Source organism: Phacochoerus africanus, chromosome 12, assembly GCF_016906955.1.
Source record: "Phacochoerus africanus isolate WHEZ1 chromosome 12, ROS_Pafr_v1, whole genome shotgun sequence".
NCBI classification, from domain to species: domain Eukaryota; kingdom Metazoa; phylum Chordata; class Mammalia; order Artiodactyla; family Suidae; genus Phacochoerus; species Phacochoerus africanus.
This window is the reverse complement of record NC_062555.1, coordinates 30,278,089-30,303,614: the sequence shown is the minus strand read 5'-3', so window position 1 is coordinate 30,303,614 and position 25,526 is coordinate 30,278,089. Positions and strand designations below refer to the sequence as shown.

At 42.5% G+C, this 25,526-nt stretch overlaps 1 protein-coding gene across 1 annotated transcript in view; it reads left to right on the top strand.

Annotated features, from left to right (window-relative positions):
- Positions 1-25,526, top strand: part of KDM5B (lysine demethylase 5B) — a 93,036-nt gene that overhangs the window by 45,130 nt on the left and 22,380 nt on the right. Inside the window, exons 6-14 of the mRNA XM_047755526.1 lie at positions 1,689-1,785; positions 2,965-3,074; positions 4,778-4,936; positions 5,695-5,814; positions 7,469-7,627; positions 9,649-9,830; positions 11,492-11,654; positions 16,161-16,280; positions 17,834-18,028. Of these exons, the coding sequence (XP_047611482.1) occupies positions 1,689-1,785; positions 2,965-3,074; positions 4,778-4,936; positions 5,695-5,814; positions 7,469-7,627; positions 9,649-9,830; positions 11,492-11,654; positions 16,161-16,280; positions 17,834-18,028 (1,305 nt within the window). The remainder of the gene's footprint in view (positions 1-1,688; positions 1,786-2,964; positions 3,075-4,777; positions 4,937-5,694; positions 5,815-7,468; positions 7,628-9,648; positions 9,831-11,491; positions 11,655-16,160; positions 16,281-17,833; positions 18,029-25,526) is intronic.

Genomic DNA, 25,526 nt, shown 5'->3' with positions numbered 1-25,526 from the left:
GAGCCACAATAGGAACTCCCACAATGTGGTTATTTAAAAATTGTTTTTTTATTTTATTTGATTTACAGTGTTCTATCAACTTCTGCTGTACAGCAAAGTGACCCAGTTATACATACATATATGCATTCTTTTTCTCATACTATCTTCCATCATGGAGAACCTGGTTATGTGAAGCCCACAAGCAGGCTTCAGGTTTATTCATTGGCCACCCCATGGCATATGGAGTTTCCCTGTCTGGGGTCAGATCTGAGCTGTGGCCCAGATCCTTTGACCCACTGTGCCGGACCAGGGATCAAACCTTTGTCCTGGTGCTGAAAGACACCACTGATCCTGTTGCGCCATAGCAGGAACTCCTGTTTGAGCACATTTTGATCTTTAAATGTGTAAGACATGCTGTGCCATGGATGCCTCTGTTTTGATGAGACTGTTGTGGTGTTCCCCTGGGAGGGATTGTATTAGTAGGGGCCTTCTGAGTGCGTGGGCACAGTGTGCAGACCCCTTTGCTCAAGTGTCTCAGAGCAGACAGGCTCTGCACATCAGTCAGTACAAGCACTTCAGTAAACACTGGAACTGAGACTGCCCTATACACTGTCGCTGAGAAGGGAGCCCTTGACTCAGTTATCATGAAGAGTAGTTTGTAATAACGGTTCACTGAATTAATGGAAGGTTGCTATGGAAGCCGAGTTTCCCTTGAATGCTGTCAAACTTTGTTCTGGGTTTTTTTGTTTCATTTTGTTTTATTTTTTTCTTTTTAGGGCTGCACCCTGGGCATATGGACACAGGCTAGGGGTTGAATTGGAGCTACAGCCGCCGGTCCACACCATAACCACAGCAACATGGGATCCGAGCCATGTCTGTGACCTACACCACAGGTCATGGCAACACCAGATCCTTAACCCACTGAGCAAGGCCAGGGATCGAACCCACAACCTCATGGTTCCTAGCCGTATTCGTTTCAGCTGTGCCACGACGGGAACTCTGAATGCTGTCAGACTTTGAAAGAAGTCAGCAGACTCTTACAGGCTAATGAAATTAATGGCCTTTACATACTTATTTAGGATTTGGCTTAGTGATGACTGAATAAAGCGTAAGTTGTGTGTAGGTGAGAACAGAGTAACTTCCAGGAGGAAATAAAGGCTGTTCCCAGTTTGGGCAGTAATACTTCCTTTAAGTCATTCCTGATCCTTTGACTTTTCCCTGTTTTTTTGACCTTTTTAGGTGAAGAATACTCTTTCAATTTCTAAGATTCCTCATTCATTCCTTAAGTAATAATGACATTAAGGGTGGGATTTCTCCTTTAAAGGGAGAGGGGAGTATGTTTTGAAATGTCCTATTATTATTATTATTTTTTTTTTGTCTTTTTGTCTTTTTAGGGCGGCACCCGTGGCATATGGAGGTTCCTAGGCTAAGGGTCTAATTGGAGTTACAGCTGCCGGCCCACACTATCACACTATAGCCACAGCAATGCCTGATCCTTTACCCACTTAGCAAGGCCAGGGATCCAACCCACAACCTCATGGTTCCTAGTCGGATTTGTTTCTGCTGAGCCACAATGGGAACTCCCCAAATGTCCTATTATTAATAAAAATAATTTATAAACTTATAGTCACCTTGAGATTCCAATTGGATTTTAGAAACATTTTTTCTTTTTAAAGGAAATATTCACACATATGATAATTTTTTTTAAGGCCATGAATATTAAAATAGAACCAGAAGAAACAGCAGAAGCCAGAACTCATAACCTGAGACGTCGAATGGGGTGTCCAGCTACAAAGTGTGAAAATGGTAAGAAAGTTCATCTACAAATAGGAAGGAATGAAGAGTAAATAAGGAAATAATCATTTTTTTCTGGTAATTAAGTAAACATTGGAGCAACTCTTACATATTAGTTGCTGAGTTGGGCCTTGAGACATAAAATCTTAATCGATTAATATCCTCGTACTCATTAAGTGACCAGTAGGACAGGTTAAACAGATTAATATATACATGTTAGAAATGTGATTGAATCTCTCAGCTGTCACTAGTTGCTGCTTGGAAATTTGCATTAAAGAGTGATTTGTTAGAAACTTTGAACATCTGATAGGTTTGTTTCAGGCTTGGCAGGCAGGCATGCTTTCTAAATCTGAATTTTAATTGGTAAATGCTTGAAAGGCTAGTGCTTCATGTCAGTCCCTGAGAGGTGGATTTAGCACTCTTCTTGAGAGAAATTTTATATATGCAGACACAGAGTAGTTAAGAAGTTATTAAAATTGGCTTTTCTTAGTGCTTGCTGAGTTAGTGGGAAGGCAGTACAATGTAGTGAAAAGTAGATGGATTTTTAAAAAAAATACAGAACTGAATCTGAATCCTGGCTCAACCCTCTAGTTGAATGACCTTTGGGATATTTCCTAACTTTTAATGTCAATTTTCTTGTCTTTGAGACAGATTTGTTGCATAGGATTAAATAATTTTACAGAAAGGATTAGATGATGGAAAGCATTGCACAGTATCTACTGCAGGATGGCTCATTAATTGATATAGCTATTGTTTTAGCCAAGAATCTCAGTCTTTGGAACCAGGACTTTGTAAGAGATTAATAATGTCAGATCATGGAAGAAGTGCTGTTGGTGAACACTCAGTCTCTCATAGTCCAGATCAAGAGGAAGTTGCTTTCGTCAGTATGTGTTATGCTTTGGTTTTAAGACCTTATTCTCAGCCCCTCCTTTAAAAGTATACAACTTGAGCAGCATCTCCAGAAGTGCTCATATCTTGGAATTTGAATGGTGTGAGAGTTTGTACTTTACCATTACTCAGCACTGAGTCCTTGAACTGAGGGACTTTAGGTGCTGAGTTACTAAGCACTCGCTCAAATGAGGAGAAAGAGGAAATTGTGTCCAGGATGTGCTTTGGGAGGGAGGTGGTGAGGGAGGGAGAAATCTGGAGAAAGCATAGCAGAGAAGCACTAACCTGGACGGCCTCCTGCAGAGAAAGACCTGAAAAGCAGCATCAAGCAAGAAGCCCTTGAGAAGAAAGAGTATGTTATAGAAAGTGAGAAGGAAAAATCCAAGAGTCGAGCTAAAAAAACCACCAATGCCGTGAGTTAACATCTTTAACCATTTTTATTACTCCATTTATACATGGTGCCTTACTTTTAGGACTACGGGTTCAGTGTCTGACAATGGAAAGATCTTTCAGGGGGGTTTGTGGTATCAGTTTACAAACAGAGACACATGAATGCATCATGAAGATAGCAGTAATATCTGGGGGTGTTGACAGCCATTTTTCTGGAGGATATTGAGTTCATTACCACATAATGGTGAGCTCGATCCTTTGGAGAACTGTTCATAAGTGACAAGCCCACTTCCACATGATGTTTCCCAACTTTTCAGCAAGGAAGGAAAAAGCAGGGGGTGGGAGGATAGGAGGCGAGGACTGGCAGAGTAGGAGGTCTGGGGAGCTGTTTACTCAGATAGAAACTAAAAGTAAGGCTCTCTCGGGTTCCTGCTGAGCATCTGGGAGCAGCTTGACAACAGTGCTTTCGATCTTGGAATTCACAGTTATTCCAATTAAAAGTTCCCATCATAAGTATCATCTTCCCCTTCCCCTCCACAAAAACAGAACAATCAGAAAAACTGCAGAGCCCAGTTTTTATTTGCTACAGCAAAAAGACTGGAAAAGTGGGATTCCCTGTTTAGTTGCATTCGTAGCTTTCTCTTACTGGGTATTAGTCTGCTCAGGCTGCTGTAATGAAATACCACAGATAAGGGTATTTATTTCCCCACAGTTCTGGAGGCTAAAAGCCTATGTTCAAGGTGAGATCCAGGTGTTTGCAGACTTGGCTTTTTCCTGAGGCCTCTGTCCTGGGCTTGAAGATGAAGGTGGTCCTTGTGTCCTTTGTGCTTTCATGCTCTTTCCTCTGTGTGTGTCTGTGTCCTGGTCTCTTTTTCTAAGGACACCAGTCATATTGGATTAGGACCACCCAAATGACTTCTTTTGACCTTAACTACTACTTTAAGACCAAACACAGTCACTTTCTGGGTACTAGAGGTTAAGGCTTTAGCATGCGAATTTTGGGGCAAGAGTTCAACACATAACAGAAAATGAATGTGTATTTTTATCACTGTGTATTTGGGGAACTTTTTTTTTTTTTTTTGGTCTTTTTGCTATTTCTTGGTCTTGGGCCGCTCCTGCAGCATATGGAGATTCCCAGGCTAGGGGTCCAATCGGAGCTGTAGCCACCGGCCTACACCAGAGCCACAGCAACGCGGGATCCGAGCCGCGTCTGCAACCTACACCACAGCTCACGGCAATGCCGGATCGTTAACCCACTGAGCAAGGGCAGGGATCGAACCCGCAACCTCATGGTTCCTAGTCGGATTCGTTAACCACTGCGCCATGATGGGAACTCCTGGGGAACTTTTTAATGATAACTCTTTAATTGGAATGTAAAGTGGTGGAGTTTCTGCTATGGCACAGTAGGTCAGTGATCAGGCTTGTTTCTGTGGAGATGCTGGTTCACTTCCCTGGCCTGGTGCAGTGGGTTAAGGATCTGGAGTTGCTGTGGCTGTGATATAGGTTCCATCTCTGGCTCAGATCCAGTCTCTGGCCTGGGAATCAAATGCTGCAGCTGCAGTGCCCCCCCCCCCCCAAAAAGGTCCCTTAATAGAGGGTGAAACATTTTCATTTGAAGCAGGTTGGGAAGACTAGATTATGCCCCAGATCCATTTCATTCTTAGAATTTTACAGACTCAAATAGTACCTCATGTCCCTTTGTTCTGTACCCATTTTCATGCTGCAGGTGGACCTGTACGTCTGTCTGTTGTGTGGCAGTGGCAGCGATGAGGACCGGCTTCTCTTGTGTGATGGGTGTGATGACAGTTACCATACCTTCTGCCTGATCCCACCTCTCCATGATGTTCCTAAGGGAGACTGGAGGTGTCCTAAATGTTTGGCTCAGGTAGGAATTAATAGAGAGGTGGCATTAGGAAGTGTATTGCAGAATATTTTTTCTTCTTGTTTGGGTTTTAGATTTGGCAGTTGATAATAATGAGGCCCATGACAAAAACTGGGCCAGACCTATAATAGGAAGGTGGTCTCGGAAGTAAGCTGCACAGCTGTATGGAGGTAGAAAAATGTTGTTAAAAGCTACGCTTTAAAAAATTTTGTTTAAGAGAGTTCCTGTCGTGGCTCAGTGGTTAACGAATCCGACTAGGAACCATGAGGTTTCGGGTTCGATCCCTGGCCTTGCTCAGTGGGTTAAGAATCCGGTGTTGCTGTGAGCTGTGGTGTAGGTTGCAGACAAGGCTCTGGATCCTGTGTTGCTGTGGCTCTGGTGTAGGCCAGCAGCTGTGGCTCTGATTAGACCTCTAGCCTGAGAACCTCCATATGCCGCGGGAGTGGCCCAAGAAATAGCAAAAAAAGACCAAAAAAATTTTTTTGTTGTTTAAAAACATTGCGTGCTCTGCAAAAATTCTTGTGAGCCACACAGGAAGTCCTGCATGATCTGCAAAAATTCTTAAACACTGAACAACTTAAATAACATCATAGTCTATAGATAATGTAAATATTTTGATGTACATGCATGCAAACGAATGGAATTACACAGATGGAATTCCATGACACAAATAAATAGTAATCTGTTTTCTCCATGTATATGAAATGTAAGTACACATATATAAAAATAAATATTTTTCCTTTTTCTTTGTTTTTTGACAGGAGTGCAGTAAGCCACAAGAAGCATTTGGCTTTGAACAGGCAGCCAGGGACTATACCCTGCGTACTTTTGGGGAAATGGCAGATGCATTCAAATCTGATTACTTCAACATGCCAGTCCATGTATGTGCAGGGACACTGCTTTGTTTTAGGATTTTGCTAACTTTTGGGCAAAAGTATATCTGAAGACATTTGAGTTGGTGCTTATCTCTGGTGGTCATTAGCATGTTCAATGAAAGCTTTAATTTGTTTGGAAGTATTAAAACGTCACAATACTTTCCAGTGCATTCTGATTTTTCATGTGATTTCTCTAAAGATAGACGTTTGACAAAAATGAGCAACAGTAACAGAGTATCAAATAAAAGGACAAACCACCAGCAATCCTTTCAGCTCAACAAATTAAAACATCACAAAATGTATTATATGACTCATAGGTGTCAATCATTGTGCTGTGCATTGGGGTCATAGTTAACATATTGTTAGCGTAAGTTAGCACTGTAAACTTTAGGATGAGTCTGTTTTATTCACGTAGAAGCATCAGCATTTAATGGTCCATCAAGTGAGTAAACCAAGATGAAATGGTTCCCTACCATAATTCTGTATACTTAGGCTATATTTTTTTCTCACTGACAAAATGTTACAGCAAACATTGTATGCATCTTTTTAGTTGAATTCTTAAGTATTTATCCATTTTTTTCTGTCTAATAGCTCTATTGTTTATGGGACCCCAGCAATGTATGAGCGAACCTGTTTTCCCCTAACATCGTTAACATTAGTTGTGAAGTTACTTAAAATGTTTGCTTATTTAATAGGCTTATAAATTCAGGTTATATTCCATTTGAATTTTCCTTTCATTTGACCCCTCATGTATTACATGTTATTTCCCCACGTGTTCACTTTGCTGGTGCCTATTCTGGCTTTTCCGTTCACTTTAAGGATGAGGAGTTTGAGGTACAGGCCTCTGGCCTCAAATCAGGTAAACCCCAGATTGTAAACACTCAGCCTGGTATCTCTACACTCGGGCCTGCAGCTGCAGTCACTCTACCCTGTCTTTTCATCCTGGCTGCCCACACTCCTGTCAGCCAGGTCACATGAAAGGGTGGACTCGGACATCCCAAAGGATAAAGCATCGTTCAAACAGCTAGGGAGTTCTTGTCATGGCTCAGTGGTTAATGAACCCGACTAGCATCCATGAGGATGCGGGTTCGATCCCTGGCCTTGTTCAGTGGGTTAAGGATCCAGCGTTGCCTTGAGCTGTGGTGTAGGTTGCAGACTTGGCTCAGATCCTCCGTTGCTGTGGCTCTGTTGTAGGCCGGCAGCTACAGCTCCAATTTGATCCCTAGCCCAGGAACCTCCATATGCCGCAGGTGTGGCCCTAAAAGACAAAAAACTCAAAAAAAAAACCACCTAACTGTTGCTACTGAACAGTAATGCGTTAGGTTCTCAAAAGAGAAAAACATCTCTAGTTTTTAAATCTCAGCACCTTGCTTTCCCTGACTCCCTTTCACATAGTAGCTAGGTTGTTGATAGAAGAACACGAATTCAGTCAGTTCTTACTGTCTTGGTTATAAAACTCCTTTTAGAAAATAGTGTTCACAGTTGAACTGCCGGGAGCTAATTGTGGACGATTTGGGACATTATGGACGCAGTTTTTCCTCAGGCTGTTACACTCTGATTCCTGTCAGTTAGCTTATCTTATTAGTCACATTGGTCATGGGCAGTTTTTAATTGTCTGAGAAAAGTCATTTTCTTCTCATCCTTCTTGTTTTGATTACAGATGGTTCCCACAGAACTGGTTGAGAAAGAATTTTGGCGACTGGTGAGCACTATTGAAGAGGATGTCACTGTGGAATATGGAGCTGATATCGCCTCCAAGGAATTTGGCAGTGGCTTCCCTGTCCGAGATGGAAAAGTCAAGCTCTCCCCTGAGGAGGAGGTAGGCCTGGCATTTAAACTTGGAGGGACAGTCTTCTAAAGCTGATCATTCAGCATACCATTGATCCAGAGGGCATAATACTAGATTAATAGCAACCTTTCTACAAAAAAGATGTGTAACTTGGAACTTGAGTTATTAATTGAAATTCTGTTTGGTTGGCTTGAAGTAATTTATTATTACTTCCAGCAAATCCTTAATTACCAGGTTTTTAATGATTTCAAGAAAAGTAGGGAGTTCTGTGCTGGCGCAGCAGTGATGAACCTGACTAGTATACATGAGGATGTGGGTTCAATCCCTGGCTCTACTCAGTGGGTTAAAGATCCAGTGTTGCCATGAGCTGTGGTATAGGTTGCACACATGGCTTGGATCCCACCATTGCTGTGACTGTGGTGTAGGCCAGCAGCTGCAGCTCTGATTAGACCCCTAGCCTGGGCATTTCGGTATGCTTCATGTGCAGCCCTAAAAAGAAAAAAATAAAATCTGAGGAATTAGGACCAGACTTATTTATCTTTGAATTTCAGTGTTTATAAGTATATTGTTTTTAACAGTGGGAAGAAAATTTACAGGAGAGTTTCTTTTCCTATCCTAGGAATAGAAGAAAGTTAGATTTGGGGGGGGTAAACTTAAAAAAAAATCTAATACACATAGGAATTCCCATCATGGCTCAGTGGTTAATGAATCTGACTAGGAACCATGAGGTTGCGGGTTCGATCCCTGACCTTTCTCAGTGGATTAAGGATCCGGTGTTGCCATGAGCTGTGGTGTAGGTTGCAGACACAGCTCGGATCCCGAGTTGCTGTAGCTCTGGTGTAGGCCAGCACCTACAGCTCTGATTAGACCCCTAGCTGGGAACCTCCATATGCCTCAGAAGCGGCCCTAGAAATGGGAAAAAAAAAGAAAAAAGAAAATCTAATACACAGAAAAGTACATAATCATGTGTTCAGCGTGGTGAATTTCCACAAAATAAAAACAATGATGTAACCAGACTTAGAACAAGAAATAGGACCAAAATAGGACCAGGGAGAGTTCCCGTCATGGCACAGTGGTTGACGAATCCGACTGGGAACCATGAGGTTGCGGGTTCAATCCCTGGCCTTCCTCAGTGGATTAGGGATCCGGCATTGCCGTGAGCTGTGGTGTAGGTCGCAGACGCGGCTTGGATCCCGAGTTGCTGTGGCTCTGGTGTAGGCCAGTGGCTACAGCTCCGATTCGACCCCTAGCCTGGGAACTTCCATATGCCTCAGGAGAGGCCCTAGAAAAGACAAAAAAAAAAAAAAAGAAAGAAAGAAAGAAATGGGACCTGACTGGGACCCTGAAAGGCCCCCCACCCCACCCCACCGCTTTGGTCTTCTCTCTCTCTCACTCCTTTCCCTGTAGCAGAACAGCCAGCAACCACTCTCTCAGGATGACCAGCTATCCTGACCTGTAACGCCATTGACTTGTTTGCCTATTTTTGAACTTTAGGTAAATGGTCTTATGCTGTGTCTATTCCTTTAAACCCCTAGCTCTCTGTGCCCAAAGAGTAGACACAGTACATGAGTGGCTTTGTGGAGAGCACAGAGCTGGGCAAAAGTCGTCTGTGGGCATTAAGGAGTAAACATGGTGGTCTCTCCTCATTTTTTTTATTTTGAAGGAGACTATTTTTCTGCCAGCTTTTTTTTTTTTTTTTTAATGCTTTTTAGGGCTGCATCCGTGGCATATGGAAGCTCCCAGTCTAGGGATCAGATCAGAACTGCAGCTGCCGGCTTACACCACAGCCGCAGCAACACCAGATCCCAGCCACGTCTGTGACCTACACCACAGCTCATAGCAATGCCACATACCCGACCTACTGAGCGAGGCCAGGGATCAGACCTGCATCCTCGTGGTTACTAGTCAGATTCATTTCTGCTGCACCATCACGGGAACTCCCTCTGCCAGCTTTTTGAAACAATCAGAGTTCCAAAATGTTAGCATGATAGAGCTAAACCTTTATACTGTTTTTTTTTTCCTTTATAGTATTTGTATCTCCTTATTTTTAGGAATATCTTGATAGTGGCTGGAATTTGAACAACATGCCAGTGATGGAGCAGTCTGTCCTTGCTCATATCACTGCTGATATATGCGGCATGAAGCTTCCTTGGTTGTATGTGGGAATGTGCTTTTCTTCATTCTGTTGGCATATTGAAGACCACTGGAGCTATTCCATTAACTACTTACACTGGTAAGAGTTTCAGATAACCTAGGAGTAGTGTGCAAGCTGGGCTGGAAAACTTATCGTTTCATCTCAGATGTGTCTTAGCTCTTAACTGTGACATGTCTGAACTGTGTCTGAAGAGTAATGAGCTATTTTTCTTCCTAAAGATTTACCACTGCTCTTGGAATGGGCATCCTGACAAGTTAAGACAAAGATTCTTAAGAATCCTTAGGAAATCCATGAAACCCTGAAATTACACATGATTTTCCAAGTATAACATGCTTCTGGGGAGAAGATAGGCAGCTTTTCCCTAATTGTCAAAGAAGTCTTTACTCAGAATGGTTAGAAAGCATTGAGTGTTATTTTCATTATGAAAACCCTGTTCTGGTTCAGTGACACTGGCAGCCCAGATGGCCCTTTGGGGGAGGATTAGAGTGTGGTCCCAGTAGAGTGGGCTTCAGTGTACGTTTGTGTGTCTGTGTGTGTTTGCCTGTCTGTCTATGTCTGTGTCTGTGTGTTGTGTTCAGATTGGAGTGTGGTCCCAGTAGAGTGGGCTTTGGTGTGTGTGTGTCTGTGTGTATGTTTGACTGTGTGTGTCTGTGTGTTGTGTCTGGAGAGGCCAGAGAAGGTATAGATGTTTGGACCTTTTTCAGTTTTTTAAACTTCATTTTTTTGTTTTATTTTGTTTTTTTGTCTTGTGTCTTTTTAGGGCTGCACCCGCGGCATATGTCATTCCCAGGCTAAGGGTCCAACTGGGGCTCTAGCCACTGACCTTCGCCAGAGCCACAGCAATGCCAGATCCGAGCCATGTCTGCGACCTATACTACTACAGCTCACGGCAACACCGGATCCTTAACCCACTGAGCAAGGCCAGGGATCGAACCTGCAACCTCATGGTTCCTAGTCGGATTCGTTTCCACTGTGCCATGACAGGAACTCCCCCAAAGTCATTTCTTTCACATTCGTTTCCTTCCTCTCCATTTCCCTTGCTTTTCTGAGTACAAAAATATCTGAAGATCTCTAACTCACTTAAATCCCCTCAAGGAATTTAATGTACCATTGTACCATGAGGAAGAGGGAGTGGGCCCTTAAGTGGGAATAGAACATCAGTTCTGCCTCCCTAGGCAGTTGCTCCCAGGTGTGCAGTAAAGATTTCATTCGCCCTTTCTCATAAGGATGTTACAGATTAATTGGTTGACAGTTTAAAGTGTTTGAAGAGTTAGCGCTCTTTAGAAATGCTCATTAGAAGAGTTTGGTTTAACCTCATCTGCAGAGCGGACATGGAAGGGAAGATGGAGACTTGCTGTCCTTCTCAGTTGCTGTAGGAAATTGAAACTTGTACCCTGTAGCTGACATGATAACCTTATGTTCTTTGAAGTTCTAGAAATCTACGTTTTCTAAAGGAACAGAGAAAATAGGAGGGAGGAGGGACCTCGACATGAGGGGGGAGTCTCTTGTTTAAACTTCATGCTTGAAGAGAGAATGCATTACATATATTTAGATCACATTGGTGACAGTTCTTCTGTTTTGAACATTGTCTTAAAAGCAGGGTCTGAAAAATAGGAAATGGGTAGCCATCTTGTTTGCATTGGTGTTTGCTAATTGATTTTGTGTATGAGTTGAAGAAGCTACTGATGTTAGATGTCCATGTGTTTCTGAGACTAAGCTGCTTTCACAATCTCTTTCAGGGGTGAGCCGAAGACATGGTACGGAGTACCAGGGTTTGCTGCCGAGCAGCTGGAGGCCGTGATGAAGAGGCTGGCCCCAGAGCTCTTCGTCTCCCAGCCTGACCTCTTGCATCAGCTTGTCACCATCATGAACCCCAACACCCTGATGACTCACCAAGTGCCTGTATGTTGGGGGTCAATCCCGCCACTCAGGCTTAATTCCCTGTTTCTCTTGTTTCCTGTTGTGCACTTTTTTTGAAGCCGATTTGGTTATGTGTAGAAACAGCTACTGGGTATAATTGGGTGTAATTTGGTACAGTATTGCTTAAGGCAGTGGGACTGGACCCTCAAACATCCTGAAAACTGGTGGTGGCCATCTAGCTAATCACTAAATGGCCAAGCAGCCTTACTTTGCAGCTCACAGTAAGTGCAGGGCAGTGGCTGCTCTCCCCTCCCCTCCCCTCCCCTCCTCCCCTTTCCCCTCCTCCCTACCGCTTCTTACCTGAGTCCAGTTCTCTTGTTTTGATTGCATTTACAAGTTGTGCAGCTATCACCATTAATGCTTTCTAAACTATAATTTTTTTTTATGACTTCAATCCTTGAGTGCAGCAAAACAAAAACCTTTAAAAAAATAAGTTGTTGGAATAAATGAGTTTACTGTGAAAATGGCTAGGTTCTGATCTATCTAAACTCTAGTGTCAGAATCCTTCATACCTACCTTAGAAGATAATTTATTGAATCCACATGGTCTCGATTGTACACGGTGGACTGAAGTGACATGCTTGGTGGATCTTAGTTATATTCTTCCCTGCCACCCCTAATTTTTTTTTTTTTTTTTGGTCTTTTTACCATTTCTTGGGCCGCTGCCACGGCATATGGAGGTTCCCAGGCTAGGGGTCGAATCAGAGCTGTAGCCACCAGCCTACACTAGAGCCACAGCAACATGGGATCCAAGCTGCGTCTGCAACCTACACCACAGCTCACGGCAATGCCAGTTTCTTAACCCACTGAGCAAGGCCAGGGATTGAATCCGAAACCTCATGGTTCCTAGTCGGATTCGTTAATCACTGGGCCATAACGGGAACTCCTGTGCTGCCCCTAATTAAGCTTATTTTAAGAGGAAAAAAAAACTTTTAGAGCCTTAAAGTCTATTTCTACTCAGGAAAATGAGGGTTTTTTTTGGAGGGGAGATTCATTTTTTTTATTTTTAAATTTTTATAATTTTTATTTTTTCATTATAGTTGGTTTACAGTGTTTTGTCAATTTTCTGCTGTACAGCAAAGTGACAGTTACATGTATATATACATTATCTTTCTTACATTTTCCTCCATCATGCTTCATCACAAGTAATTAAATACAGTTCCCAGTGCTGTATAGCAGTATCTCATTGCTTATCCATTCCAAATGCAATAGTTGGCATCTGTTAACCCCAGACTCCCAGTCCATCCTACTCTCTCCTCCTCGGCAACCACAAGTCTGTTTTCCAAGTCCTTGAGTTTTCTTTTCTTTTTGTTTTTCTTTGTTTGTTTTCTTTCTTTCTTTCCTTTCTTCCTTCCTTCCTTGGTGTTTTTAGAGCCGCACCCATGGCATATGAAAGTTCCCAGGCTAGGGGTCTAATCGGAGCTATAGCTGCCAGCTTATGCCACAACCACAGCAACTTGGGATCTGAGCCGCATCTGCAGCCTATACCACAGCTCACAGTAGCACCAGATCCTTAACCCACCAAGTGAGGCCAGGGATTGAACCTGCATCCTCATGGATGCTAGTCAGGTTCGCTTCTGCTGAGTCATGACGGGAACACCACATGAGTTTCTTTTCTGTGGAAAGGTTAATTTGTGCTGAATATTAATTTCCAGTTATAGGTGATATCATATGGTATTTGTCTTTCTCTTTCTGACTTAGTTCACTTAGTATTAGAGTCTAGTTCCATTTATATTGCTGTAAATGGCATTATTTTGGTTTTTTATGGCTGAGTAGTATTCCACTCTGTATATATACCATATCTTCTTAATCCATTCATCTATTGATGGACATTTAGATTGTTTCCTTGTCTTGGCTATTGTGAAAGAAAATTTTTTTAAAATTTTTGGCTGTACCCAAGGCATTTGGCCATTCCAAGGCTAGAGATTCAATACAAGGCACAGCTGTGACCTATACCACAGTTGCAGCAACAAAGGATCCTTTTTTTGTTTGTTTTTTTGCAGCTTTTTCTTGTAACACAGGATCCGTTAACTTACTATGCTGGGCTGGATATTGAACCTGAGGTGTTGTAGTCAGGTTCTTAACCCACTGTGCCACAGTGGGAACTCCCAAGAGAGAATTTATTTCAAAGTCTTAAGCTTGGATTACAGGGTTCCCACTCAAAACTGAAGGGTACTGTTTGTGCTTTTTCCTCTGAGGTTTTTCTATGAAGTGAGTTATTTTTCTCTGCTGACTTCCTTTTGGAGGAAACCAAACCTTGCAGACATTTTGGGAGGCCAGTTTTGAAACACATGAAGTTTTTTTGTTTTTGTCTTTTTTGGGCCACAACCACGACATATGGAATTTCCCATGCTAGGTGTTAAAGCAGGGCTGCAGCTGCTGGCCTACACCACAGCTCATGACAATGCTGAATCCTTAACCCAGTGAATAGGTCCAGGGATTGAATCCACGTCCTTATGGATGCCATTTGGGTTTGTTACCACTGAGCCACAAGAACTCCTGAAATGCATGAGGTTGAAGAATCCATCCTAGTAGCTAAACCAAATGTAAATGATGTATTTACAGTGTTATAGGGAATACTTGATCTTGTGACCTCCATTTTATGCTTTTGGGTTCATAGGCTAGTAAATGGCACATGGAAAGAATTTTTTTTTGTCTTTTTGCCTTTTCTAGGGCTGCTCCCACGACATATGGAGGTTCTCAGGCTAGGGGTCTAATTGGAGCTGCAGCTGCTGCCATATGCCAGAGCCACAGCAACACAGGATCCAAGTCGAGTCTGTGACCCATACCATGGCTCACGGCAATGCCGGATCCTTAACCCACTGAGCAAGGCAAGGCCAGGGATCGAACCTGCGGCCTCATGGTTCTTAGTCAGATTTGTTAACCACTGAGCCATGACAGGAACTTCAGAAAGGACTTTTTTTTGAAGGATCATGTATTAATCATGGGCCAAAGTTTATGAAATAAGGACTAATAACCATCAAAATACTACCATCTTCTCGTTGATATTTTCCATATTGATGTTTTTCCTCCCTCGTGTTGATGGGTCTCTCTGATTTGCTTTGAGTGGCTGGCTTTAGAAGAGACCCTTGGCCCTATTTAATAGTTGAGCAAACTATATGGGACTGTATTCTGGACATATACCGGTAGATGAGCAAACTCATGTATCTGGGGACTCAATTTAAGGGAAAAGACATAATATTTACACAGATAATGGAAGGGTTCCATGGTTTTATGGCTTAGAGGCTGACACATTAACTCTGGAGAATGAGAAAGAGCCTGTATTGGCACTTGAGCCAGGACTTGGTGCTATGAAATATGTGTGGCAGAGGGCTGTAGGGGAGGAGGTAGTCCTGCTGCACAACATGAGGTTGTGCTCATGTTGTGCTTAGTGGCCTGTAGACTTCGCCTCATGTCCTAGCACAGGGCCGGGCCTTACCTGGAAGCAGCTAGTCCTTTGGCCTGGGAAATTGCGCGTCCAGCACATTGCCCCTTGGTACTGCTGCTCTTGGTCTGGGAACTACGTTTTGGAGAACGACTGGTGGAGATGGGTATTGAAAAGACATCTAGAAGTTGCCGTCATGGCTTAGTGGTTAACGAACCTGACTAGTATCCTTGAGGATGCAGGTTCAGTCCCTGGCCTCGCTCAGTGGGTTAAGGATCTGGCGTTGCTGTGGCTGTGGTATAGGCCAGTAGCTACAGCTACGATTCGACCCCTAGGCTGAGAACCTCCATATGCCGCAGTGCGGCCATAAAAAAAGACAAAAAGACCAAAAAAAGAAAAAAAAGAAAAGACATCTAATGTTATTATTGTGTTACTGTTCATTTTGAAGATTGCGTGTCTAGAGCAGTATAGGGGTTTTTTGGGTGAGGGTGGTGGGAAAAGGAATTATTGATGGCAATTAAGTTTGAGGCCCAAATCAGAAAGAGCTTTGTATAGAATGAGATCCTTGAAATAGAGTGGAATTTCTTTAATTGGTGGCAGGAGATCCTATTTTGGTATTATAATAGTAGTATATTCATAGTTGTAGCTCTGTTTAGAAAGATGTGTCCTGATCCTGGTTGGAGCGAGATTTTTGTAGGATAAGCTGTTTTCTGTCAGATACTAATCAGCCCTGGAAGTCTGAGGGTACCACTTGCATGTTGTGGCAGAAACAAGTAACTTAAGGTGATATTCAGCCATACTTTGTTTCCGACCCTTTCTGGAAAATCATGTGACAGTCTATTTCCCTGCTGGGTTTTTAAAAGTTTTATGGCCACACCCACAGCATATGGAAGTTCCTGGGCCAGGGATTGAATCCAAGTCACAGCTGAAGCAACACTGGATCCTTTAACCCACAGCACCGGGCTAGGGATTGAACCTGCCCCTCCACAGTGATCCGAGCTGCTAGTCGGATTCTTAACCCACAACCCACTGTGCCATCACATGCACTCCCAGATTGTCTTTTGTGAGAATGTCATTAAAAATCTTTGATTTCTATCTCTTTAGGTTTACCGAACTAATCAGTGTGCTGGGGAGTTTGTGATTACGTTTCCAAGAGCCTACCACAGCGGTTTCAATCAAGGTTTTAATTTTGCTGAGGCTGTTAACTTCTGCACTGTTGATTGGGTATGTAATTATGACTTAGCCTTTTTAGTTACTGTTTTTCATGGTATATAATGCTGTTAAAGCTTTCATGTGTCTAGTTGCTCAAGCCAATTGCTGCTCAAATGATAGGTCTGCCAGTCGTGTCCCTCCCGCAGCAAGAGAAGCACTGGCCCACTTGCAAGAAGTAAGACCCAATATGGAGTCTGTTCATTTACATTGCAAAATGATAACAAGGAGTCCCAGTCTTAAGATTGTACTTTCTGGAGTTCCCGTCATGGCGCAGTGGTTAACGGGTCCGACTAGGAACCATGAGGTTGCGGGTTCGGTCCCTGGCCTTGCTCAGTGGGTTAACGATCCGGCATTGCCGTGAGCTGTGGTGTAGGTTGCAGACGCGGCTCGGATCCCGCGTTGCTGTGGCTCTGGCGTAGGCCGGTCGCTACAGCTCTGATTCAACCCCTAGCCTGGGAACCTCCATATGCTGCAGGAGCGGCCCAAGAAATAGCAACAACAACAACAACAACAACAACAAAAAAAGACAAAAAAAAAGATTGTACTTTCTGCAGCACTGGCTTCAGTTATCCACAACACAGAAATTTTTATTGACATTTGCTTTTATTGTTTTTTGCTTTTTAGGGCTGCAACTTCGGCATATGGAAGTTGCCAGGCGAGGGGTCAGATCAGAGCTGCAGCTGCCAGTTTACACCATAGCCACAGCAACGCCAGATCCTTAACCAACTGACTGAGGCCAGGGATAGAACCTGCATCCTCATGGATACTATTCAGGTTCATTACCACTGAGCCACAATGGTAACTTTATTGACATTTGATTTTAGGTCATTGTAAAGTGGAGTTTTTGTGTAAGTGTTAATACGTCATTTACCTAAAAAGAACTATCTAGTTTAAGTGGGTGTGATATTAAACCTAATGAATTATAACCTTGTTTTAGCACCTTACCTGATAATAGTACTATCTGTATCTATAGTTTTTAGAGCATTATGGTGCCGTGAAATAGTTTAACCACGTCAGTTCAACACTGTTCATGAAATGTGCAAATTTGCATTCCTAATTAGATTGTACATTGTTGCAGACATTTAATACATTATTAATATGTTAGATTTTATTTTATTATTTTAGGGCCACACCCATGGCATATGGAGGTTCCCAGAATAGGGGTTGAATTGGAGCTACAGCCGCCGGCCTATGCCACAGCCACAGCCAACGCCAGATCGAGCTGAGTCTGCGACCTACACCACAGCTTTCGGCAGCAACAGATTCTTAACCCACTGAGCAAGGCCAGGGATCGAACCTGAAAACTCATGGTTCCTAGGCGGATTCTACACCACGACGGGAACTCCAATATGTTGGATTTTTTAAACCACTTTTTAATTTAGGCACCTGATATGCCAGATCTTTGAGATGCAAAGATTTTAAACAGTCCGAGGCCTCTTAGTTTTGGAAAGGTTGATGATGACCCAGGAAATGGTATTTGGTAATTTGATAGTAACAGTCGTAAGTCTTTGGAAACAGGAAGGAGAGAGATGAAAGTCACATGTCCTCCCCTATCTTGGGCACAGTTGCCCTTAGGCCGACAATGCGTGGAACATTACCGCCTACTGCATCGCTATTGCGTCTTCTCCCATGATGAGATGATTTGCAGGATGGCTTCCAAGGCGGACGTACTAGACGTTGTCGTGGCATCAACTGTTCAGAAAGATATGGCCATCATGATTGAGGATGAGAAGGCTCTAAGAGAAACTGTCCGGAAATTGGTAAGATTTCTGGAACCCCAACCATGTGTTTTACTTAGTAAATTTTCTTATGCACTTTGATACCATTTTAAGGAGACTTTGCTAAGTCTGATTTCCTTTAAGACCATCCTTGGAGCTACTGCTATGGCACAGCAGGTTAAGGATCCAATGTTGAATATTGTCTTCGAGGTAGCTCAGGTTTGGTCTCTAGCCTGAAAACTTCCATATGCCATGGTTGTGACAAAAAAACAAAAAGACCATTCTAGTGGATATATGTTATTGTCTCATTGTGCCTTCTTTTTCTCTCTCTCTCTCTTTTTTTTTTAAAGGACTGCACCTGCGGCATTTGGAGGTTCCCAGGCTAGGGGTAGCATTGGAGCTACGGCTGCCAGCTCACACCACAGCCACAGCAACACCGGATCCAGATCTAAGCCACGTATATGAGCTACATCACAGTTCATGGCAACACCAGATCCTTAATCCACTGAGTGAGGCCAGGGATCGAACTCGTATCATCTTGTTACTAGTTGGATTCATTTCCATTGTGTCACAACAGGAAGAGCTCCTGTCTCATTTTGCTTTTATTTTTCATTTTTATAACGGCCTATGATATCGTGAACATTTTTTGTATTTATTTGCTACCTATGTATGTATCTCTTTGGGGAAGTGTCTATTCACATGTTTTGCTCCATCTCTTTTATTTTAATTTAATTTTATTTTTTGGTCTTTTTATCTTTTTTTGTCTTTTTAGGGCCACAGCTGCAGCATATGGAAGTTCCCAGGCTAGGGGTCCAGTTGGAGCTGTAGCCACTGGCCTACACCACAGCCACAACCATGTGGGATCCGAGCCACATCTGCAACCTATACCACAGCTCACGTCAACTCCGGATCCCCAACCCCCTGAGTGAGGCCAGGGATCAAACCCATGTCCTCATGGATGCTAGTCAGGTTCGCTAACTGCTGAGCCTCAACAGGAACTCCTCCATCTCTTTTTTATTGGATTATTGTGAGATTTGTATATTCTAGACACCAGTCTTTATATAAGTGTTCTGCAGATATTTTCTTCTGGTTGTCATTTCATCCTTTTAGCTGTGTCTTTCAAATAGCAGAAATTCTTCATTTTGATGAAATTAAGTTTATCTTTTTTTTTTTTTTTTAATGGATCTCTTTTGGTGTATCCTTAAGAAGTCTTTGCCTAACTGCAGTCACAAAAGTTTTCTCTTGTGCAGTCATCTAGAATTTCTAGTTTTAGGTTTCAGTTTAAGTCTTTAATCCTTTTAAGTAACTTTTTATTTATGGCAAGGTGTGTATTGAGATTAACTGTTTTTGCATATGACTGTCCAATTGTACTATCACCATTCCTTGAAAAGACTCTCCTTTTTCCATTGAGTTGCCCTGGCACCTTGGTCGAAATTAATTCACGTATGAGTGGAGCTGTTTTTTTTTAACTCTGTTCTAGTCTGTTGGTCTATGCATTTATTTTCTTGGTAATACCATATGGTCTTATTTCTCTTTCTAATAAGCCTTGAAATGAGGTAGTGTGAGTCCTCCAACTTTGTTCCTCTTAAAAATTGTTTAGCCATTTTAGTTCCTTTGCTTTTCTGTGTAAAGTTGAGAAGCAGCTTATTGATTTCTACCAAAAAGTCTGTTGGAAATTTGATTGGAATGTGATTAAACCTGTGGAGAATTGATATCTTAACAATACTGAGTCTTCCAATCCATGGACCTAGTATATCACCTCTATTTAGGCCTTGATTTCTTTCATTCGGTATTTTGTAAATTGCAGCACAGATTTTACATATATTTTCTTGGGTTCATAATTATGTATTTCATATGTTTTGGTAATATTATATGGTATTTTAACCTTTTTAAAAATTTCCAACTGTTTATTGCTAGTTTTTAAAAATACATTTGGGGGAGTTCCCATGGTGTCTCAGTGGAAACAAATCTGACTAGTATCCATGAGGATGCAGGTTTGATCCCTGGCCTCTCTCAGTGGGTTTAAGGATCCAGCGTTGCCCTGAGCTGTCATGTAGGTTGCAGATGTGGCTTGGATCTGGTGTTGCTGTGGCTGTGGTGTAGTCTGGCAGCTACAGCTATGATCCGACCTCTAGCCTGGGGACCACCGTATGCTGTGGGTGTGGCCCTAAAAAAAAAAGACAAAAAATTAAAATAAAAATAGGATTGGGGAGTTACTGCTGTGGTGCAGCAGGTTAAGGATCTGGCCTTGTCACTGCTTTGATGCAGGTTCAGTCCCTTTTAAGGCTGTTTTCTCCTTTTAAGGCTCTTAGCAGTTATATATTGAGGTGCTCTTATGTTGAATGCATATAGTTTACAGTTGTTAAATCTTTTTCTTGGATTGAGCCTTTTGATCATTATATAATGTCCTTCTTTGTCTCTTGTAACATTAAAAAGGTCTGTTTTGTCTGATAAGAGTATTGCTGTTCCAGCTTTCTTTTGATATTGTTTGCATGGAATATCTTCTTGTATCCTCCTACTTTTAGTTTGTATGTGTCCCTAGAACTGAAGTGAACTTGGAGGCAGCATATAAATGGGTCCTGTGTTTGTATCCATTCATCCAGTTTGTTTGTCTGTTTGTTTGTTTGTTTTTGTTTTTGTCTTTTTGCCTTTTCTAGGGCCGCACCTGAGGCACATGGAGGTTCCCGGGCTAGGGGTCTAATTAGAGCTCTAGCCGCCGGCTTAAGCCAGAGACGCAGCAGTGCACAATCAGAGCCTCATCTGCGACCTACACCACAGCTCACGGCAACACCGGATCCTTAACCCACTGAGTGAGGCCAGGGATCAAACCCGAATCCTCATGGTTCCTAGTCAGATTCATTAACCACTGAGCCATGACAGGAACTAGCATCCAGTCTGTTTGGAGCATTTAGTCCATTTACATTTAAGGTAATAAATGATATGCATGTTTTTACTATCATTTTTTTAATTGTTTTGGATTTGTTTTTGGTCTTTTTTCTTCCCTTTTTCTTTTGTTCTCCTTTCTTGTGGTTTGATGACTATCTTTAGTTTTATGTTTGGATTGCTTTTTCTTACTTGTTTGTGTATCTATTGTAGATTTTTGGCTTTCAGTTACCATAGAGTTTTGATGGAGTAGTCTATATGTATACAAGGTTAAGTTGTTTGTCTCTTAATTGCAATTGTATCTTCAGGATCCTGCATTTGTACCCTCCTCTTCTCCATGGTTTTTGGTTTTGGGTAGTATATTTATGTATGGATGATTTCCTACCTTTACTTTTATGTTTTACTTTGTGTTTGCCTTTACCAGTGAGCCTTCTCATTTGTATCTTCTTGTTTCTAGTTGTGGCCTTTTCCACCTAGAGAAGTTCCTTTAGTATTTATTGTAAAGTTGGTTTAGTGGTGAATTCTCTTAGCTTTTGCTTATCTGTAAAACTTTTGATTGCTCCTTCAAATTTGAGTGAAAGCCTTGCTGGGTAGAGTATTCTCAGTTGGAAGTTTTTTCCTTGCATCACTTTAAGTATATCCTGCTACTCCTTTCTGACCTGCAGAGTTGCTTCTGAAAATCTGCTGATAACCTTATCGGAGTCCCCTTGTGTGTTACTTGTTTCTTTTCCCTAGCTGCTTTCAGTTTTTTCTCTTTGTCTTTAATTTAGGACAGTTTGATTAATATGTGTTTCATGGTATTCCTCCTTGGGTTTATTTTATATGGTACTCGTTGTGCTTCTAGGATTTGGGTGAATGAGCCCCTTCCCATGTTAGGGAAGTTTTTGGTTCTTATCTCTTCAAATTATTTTCTCTGGCCCTTTCACTCTCTTCTGGCATCCATATAATGCAGATGTTGGTACTTTTTTTTTTTTTTTTTGCTTTTTAGGGCCACACCCATGGCATATAGAAGTTCCCAGGCTAGGGGTTAAAGCAGAGCTATAGCTGCCAGCCTACACCACAGCAGTGTGGGATCCAGGCTGCGTCTGTGACCTTTACCACAGCTCATGGCAACACCAGATTCTTGACCCACTGAGCAAGGCCTGGGATCAAACCTGTGTCCTCATGGTTACTAGTTGGGTTCATTTCCACTGTGCCAGAATGGGAACTCCAGATGTTGATGCATTTAAAGTTGTTCCAGAGTTCTCTTAGACTGTCTATTTCTTTTCCGTCTTCTTCTTTTCTGTTCTGTGTCAGTGATTTCCACCAGTCTGTCTTCTGCCTCATTTATTTGTTCTTCTGCCTCCTGTGTTCTGCTCTTGGTTGCTTCTAGTGAATATTTTCAATTACTGAATTTTGCATTTATGATTACATAATCTTTAAATCTCCTATTTCTTTGTTCAGTGCTTTTTTCTTTTTTGTAATTTATCCTTTTTTTTTTTTTTGCTTTTTAGGGCCACACCCATGGCATATGGAGATTCCCAGGCTAAGGGTTGAATCAGAGCTGTAGGTGCCAACCTATGCCTCAGCCACAGCAATGCAGGATCCAAGCTGCATCTGTGACCTACACCACAGTTCATGGCAACACTGGATCCTTAACCCACTGAGCAAGGCCAGGAATCAAACCTGCATCCTCATGCATGCTAGTCATATTCATTTCCACTGAGCCACAGCAGGAATTCCAATTTATCAACTTTTGCCTACAGTTTTTTTTTTCCCCCCCAAGGTCTTGAATCATCTTTACTATCATTAGTCTAACGTCTTTTTCATATAGGTTGGTAATCTCCAGATCATGTAGCTGTTTTTCTGGGTTTTTTTCTTGCTCCCTTATTTTAGTCATAATTCTTTGAGTTTTTATTTTATATAGATTTTTTTATGTGGTCTCCTTTTTGCAGACAGTAGCCTCTCTTGTTTCTGGTGTCTACCCCTGGTGAGTGAAGTTGGTTTTGGGGGGCTTGCTGCCAGGCTTCCTAGTGCCTGTCCACTGGTAGGTGGAGCTGAGTCTTCTCTCTTGCTCTGGTGGGTGGGGTGTTGTCTCTGGGTGTGATTAGAGGCTGTGTGCCAGAGTAGGGGGGTGGGCTTTAGTTTAGGCAGTGTTTCCTGATGGGTGGGGCTGTGTTTGGCCTGGGGCTTCTCAGCCCTGATGGGTGGGAAGCCAGATTTTTCCAAAATGGCCACTTGCAAGGGAGTTCACTCCGATGATTATTCCTTAGACTTCTGACTCGAATTAAGCCACAGTCACCCCCTGTTTTCCCCGGAGATCCTCCAAGAGCCGAGGGTAGATCTGACCTAGATTCTTACAAGTCTTGCTTTGCCCTGGGACCCAGTGCACATGAAAGCCTATGCGTGTCCTCCAAGAGTGGAGTCTCTGTTTCCCCCAGTCCTGTGTGGCTCCTGTGCACAAACCCTGCTGGACCTCAATACCAGATGCTCTGGGGGTTCCTTCCAGCAACATACCTCCAAGTGTGGGAACCTGATGTGGGCCTCAGAACTCTCACTCCTGTGGAGAGCCTCTGCAGCAGTTATTTTCCAGTCTGTGGGTTTCTTATATTATCAAAGACGCACCCCTCCTACTATCTTGATGTGGCGGCTTCTTTGACTTTGGGTGTAGGATATCTTTTTTGGTAGTTTCCAAAAACTACCAAAAACTTTGTTGATGGTTTTTTAGCAGTTGGTTGTAATTTTGGTGTTTTCGTGAGAGAAGGTGAGCTTAAGTACTCCTACTCTTCAATCATAATCCTGTCCATTTTTGGAACTTGGAGAACATAAATTTTTTTTCCAGATGTAGAAATTTACAAATGAGATGGTTGAATTAAAATGATTCATTTTTGGAGTTCCCATCATGGCATAGCAGAAGGGAATCCCACTAGCCACTAGGAACCATGAGGTTGTGGGTTCAATCCCTGGCCTCACTCAGTGAATTGAGGATCTTGCATTGCCGTGAGCTGTGGTGTAGGTTGCAGATGCAGCTAGGATGCCACATTGCTGCTGTTGTGGTGTGGGCTAGTAGCTGAAGCTCTGATTTGACCCCTAGCCTGGGAACCTCCATATGCCATGGGTGTGGCCCTAAAAAGCAAAAAAAAAAAAGATTCATTTTCAACCTAAGTCTTCAGAGGTGATCCTTAATTTCATTTTAAACAAAAATTTAGCCATCTCCATCATGAAGTTCTTTTTAATAGTCAAGTCCAGATTAAAACAAAATTCATTTGTTAGCATTTTCCTTATTTTCCCAGTATGTCCTAGAAGGGCTGAATGTTAGGTGTTACAAACTGCTCTTGAAGCTTTCTGCTTTAAGACCTCCTTTTTCCTGACACCCTTTCTGTTAGGGAAATGCCTCACTATGATCTCAGCCTCTGCCTGCAGCTTCTCCAACCTTTTTAGAGAACTATTAATGTAAGAGGCTTACAGAACACTCAGCATCTTCCCATCAACAATTCCTACATGATAGTCTTTTTCATTTTACCCATCTTTCCTTTTATTTTTTTTTAAATTTATTTTTATTTTTTTGTTGTGGATTCTCGAGCCACATTACTCTGAAGTAGAAAGTTTTCGTATTTCCTTTTTTCTATGCTCAAAATATGGACAAAGACATTTTGGAATAGAATAAATAACTAATCTCAGTAGTTTTATAGGCCTGTTAAGAACTTTGCATACTCAGGGGTTCCAGTCGTGGCGCAATGGAAACGAATCCAACTAGGAACCATGAGGGGTTAAGGATCCGGCATTTCCGTGAGCTGTGGTATAGGTCGCCAATGTGGCTCATATCTGGCGTTGCTGTGGCTATGGCTCAGGCCGGCAGCTGCAGCACCAGTTAGACCCTTAGCCTGGGAACCTCCATATGCCACGGGTGCAAAAGACAAGAGACAAAAAAAACAAAAAAGAACTTTGTATACTCAGATCAAAATGCCAAACATAAAGGCCTACCTTGTCCAGAGGGGTTGCCCTAGTCACGAGTGAAGTAGGTTAACTTGCCCGCATTTGACAGGTCCACATATTTTCTTTTCTTTTTTTAAACTTTATTTTGTCTTTTTAGGGCTACATTTGGGGCACATGGAAGTTCTCAGGCTAGGGGTCAAATTGTAACTGCAGCCATTGGCCTACACCACAGCTACAGCAATGCTAGATCCTTAACCCACTGAGCAGGAGGACCACGGATCGAACCCTTATCCTCATGGATTCTAGTTGGGTGTGTTACCATTGAGCCGCAACAGGAGCTCCGATCAACACATTTTAAGTCTCACAGTCTCTATTTTGGTGAGGCTCTTAAAAAATTTAAAACAAGGAGTTCCTGCTGTGGCACAATGGAATAATCAGTGGGATCTTGGGAGCGCTGAGATGAGGGGTTTTTTTGTTTGTTTTTTTGTTCGTTTTGGTTTTTTGTTTGTTTGTTTTTTTGCCATTTCTTGGGCCTCTCTCGCGGCATATGAAGGTTCCCAGGCTAGGGGTCAAATGGGAGCCATAGCTGCTGGCCTACACCAGAGCCACAGCAATGCGGGATCCGAGACGCATCTGCCATCTACACTACAGCTCATGGCAACGCGGGATCCTTAACCCACTGAGCAACGCCAGGGATCGAACCTGCAACCTCATGGTACCTAGTCGGATTCGTTAACCACTG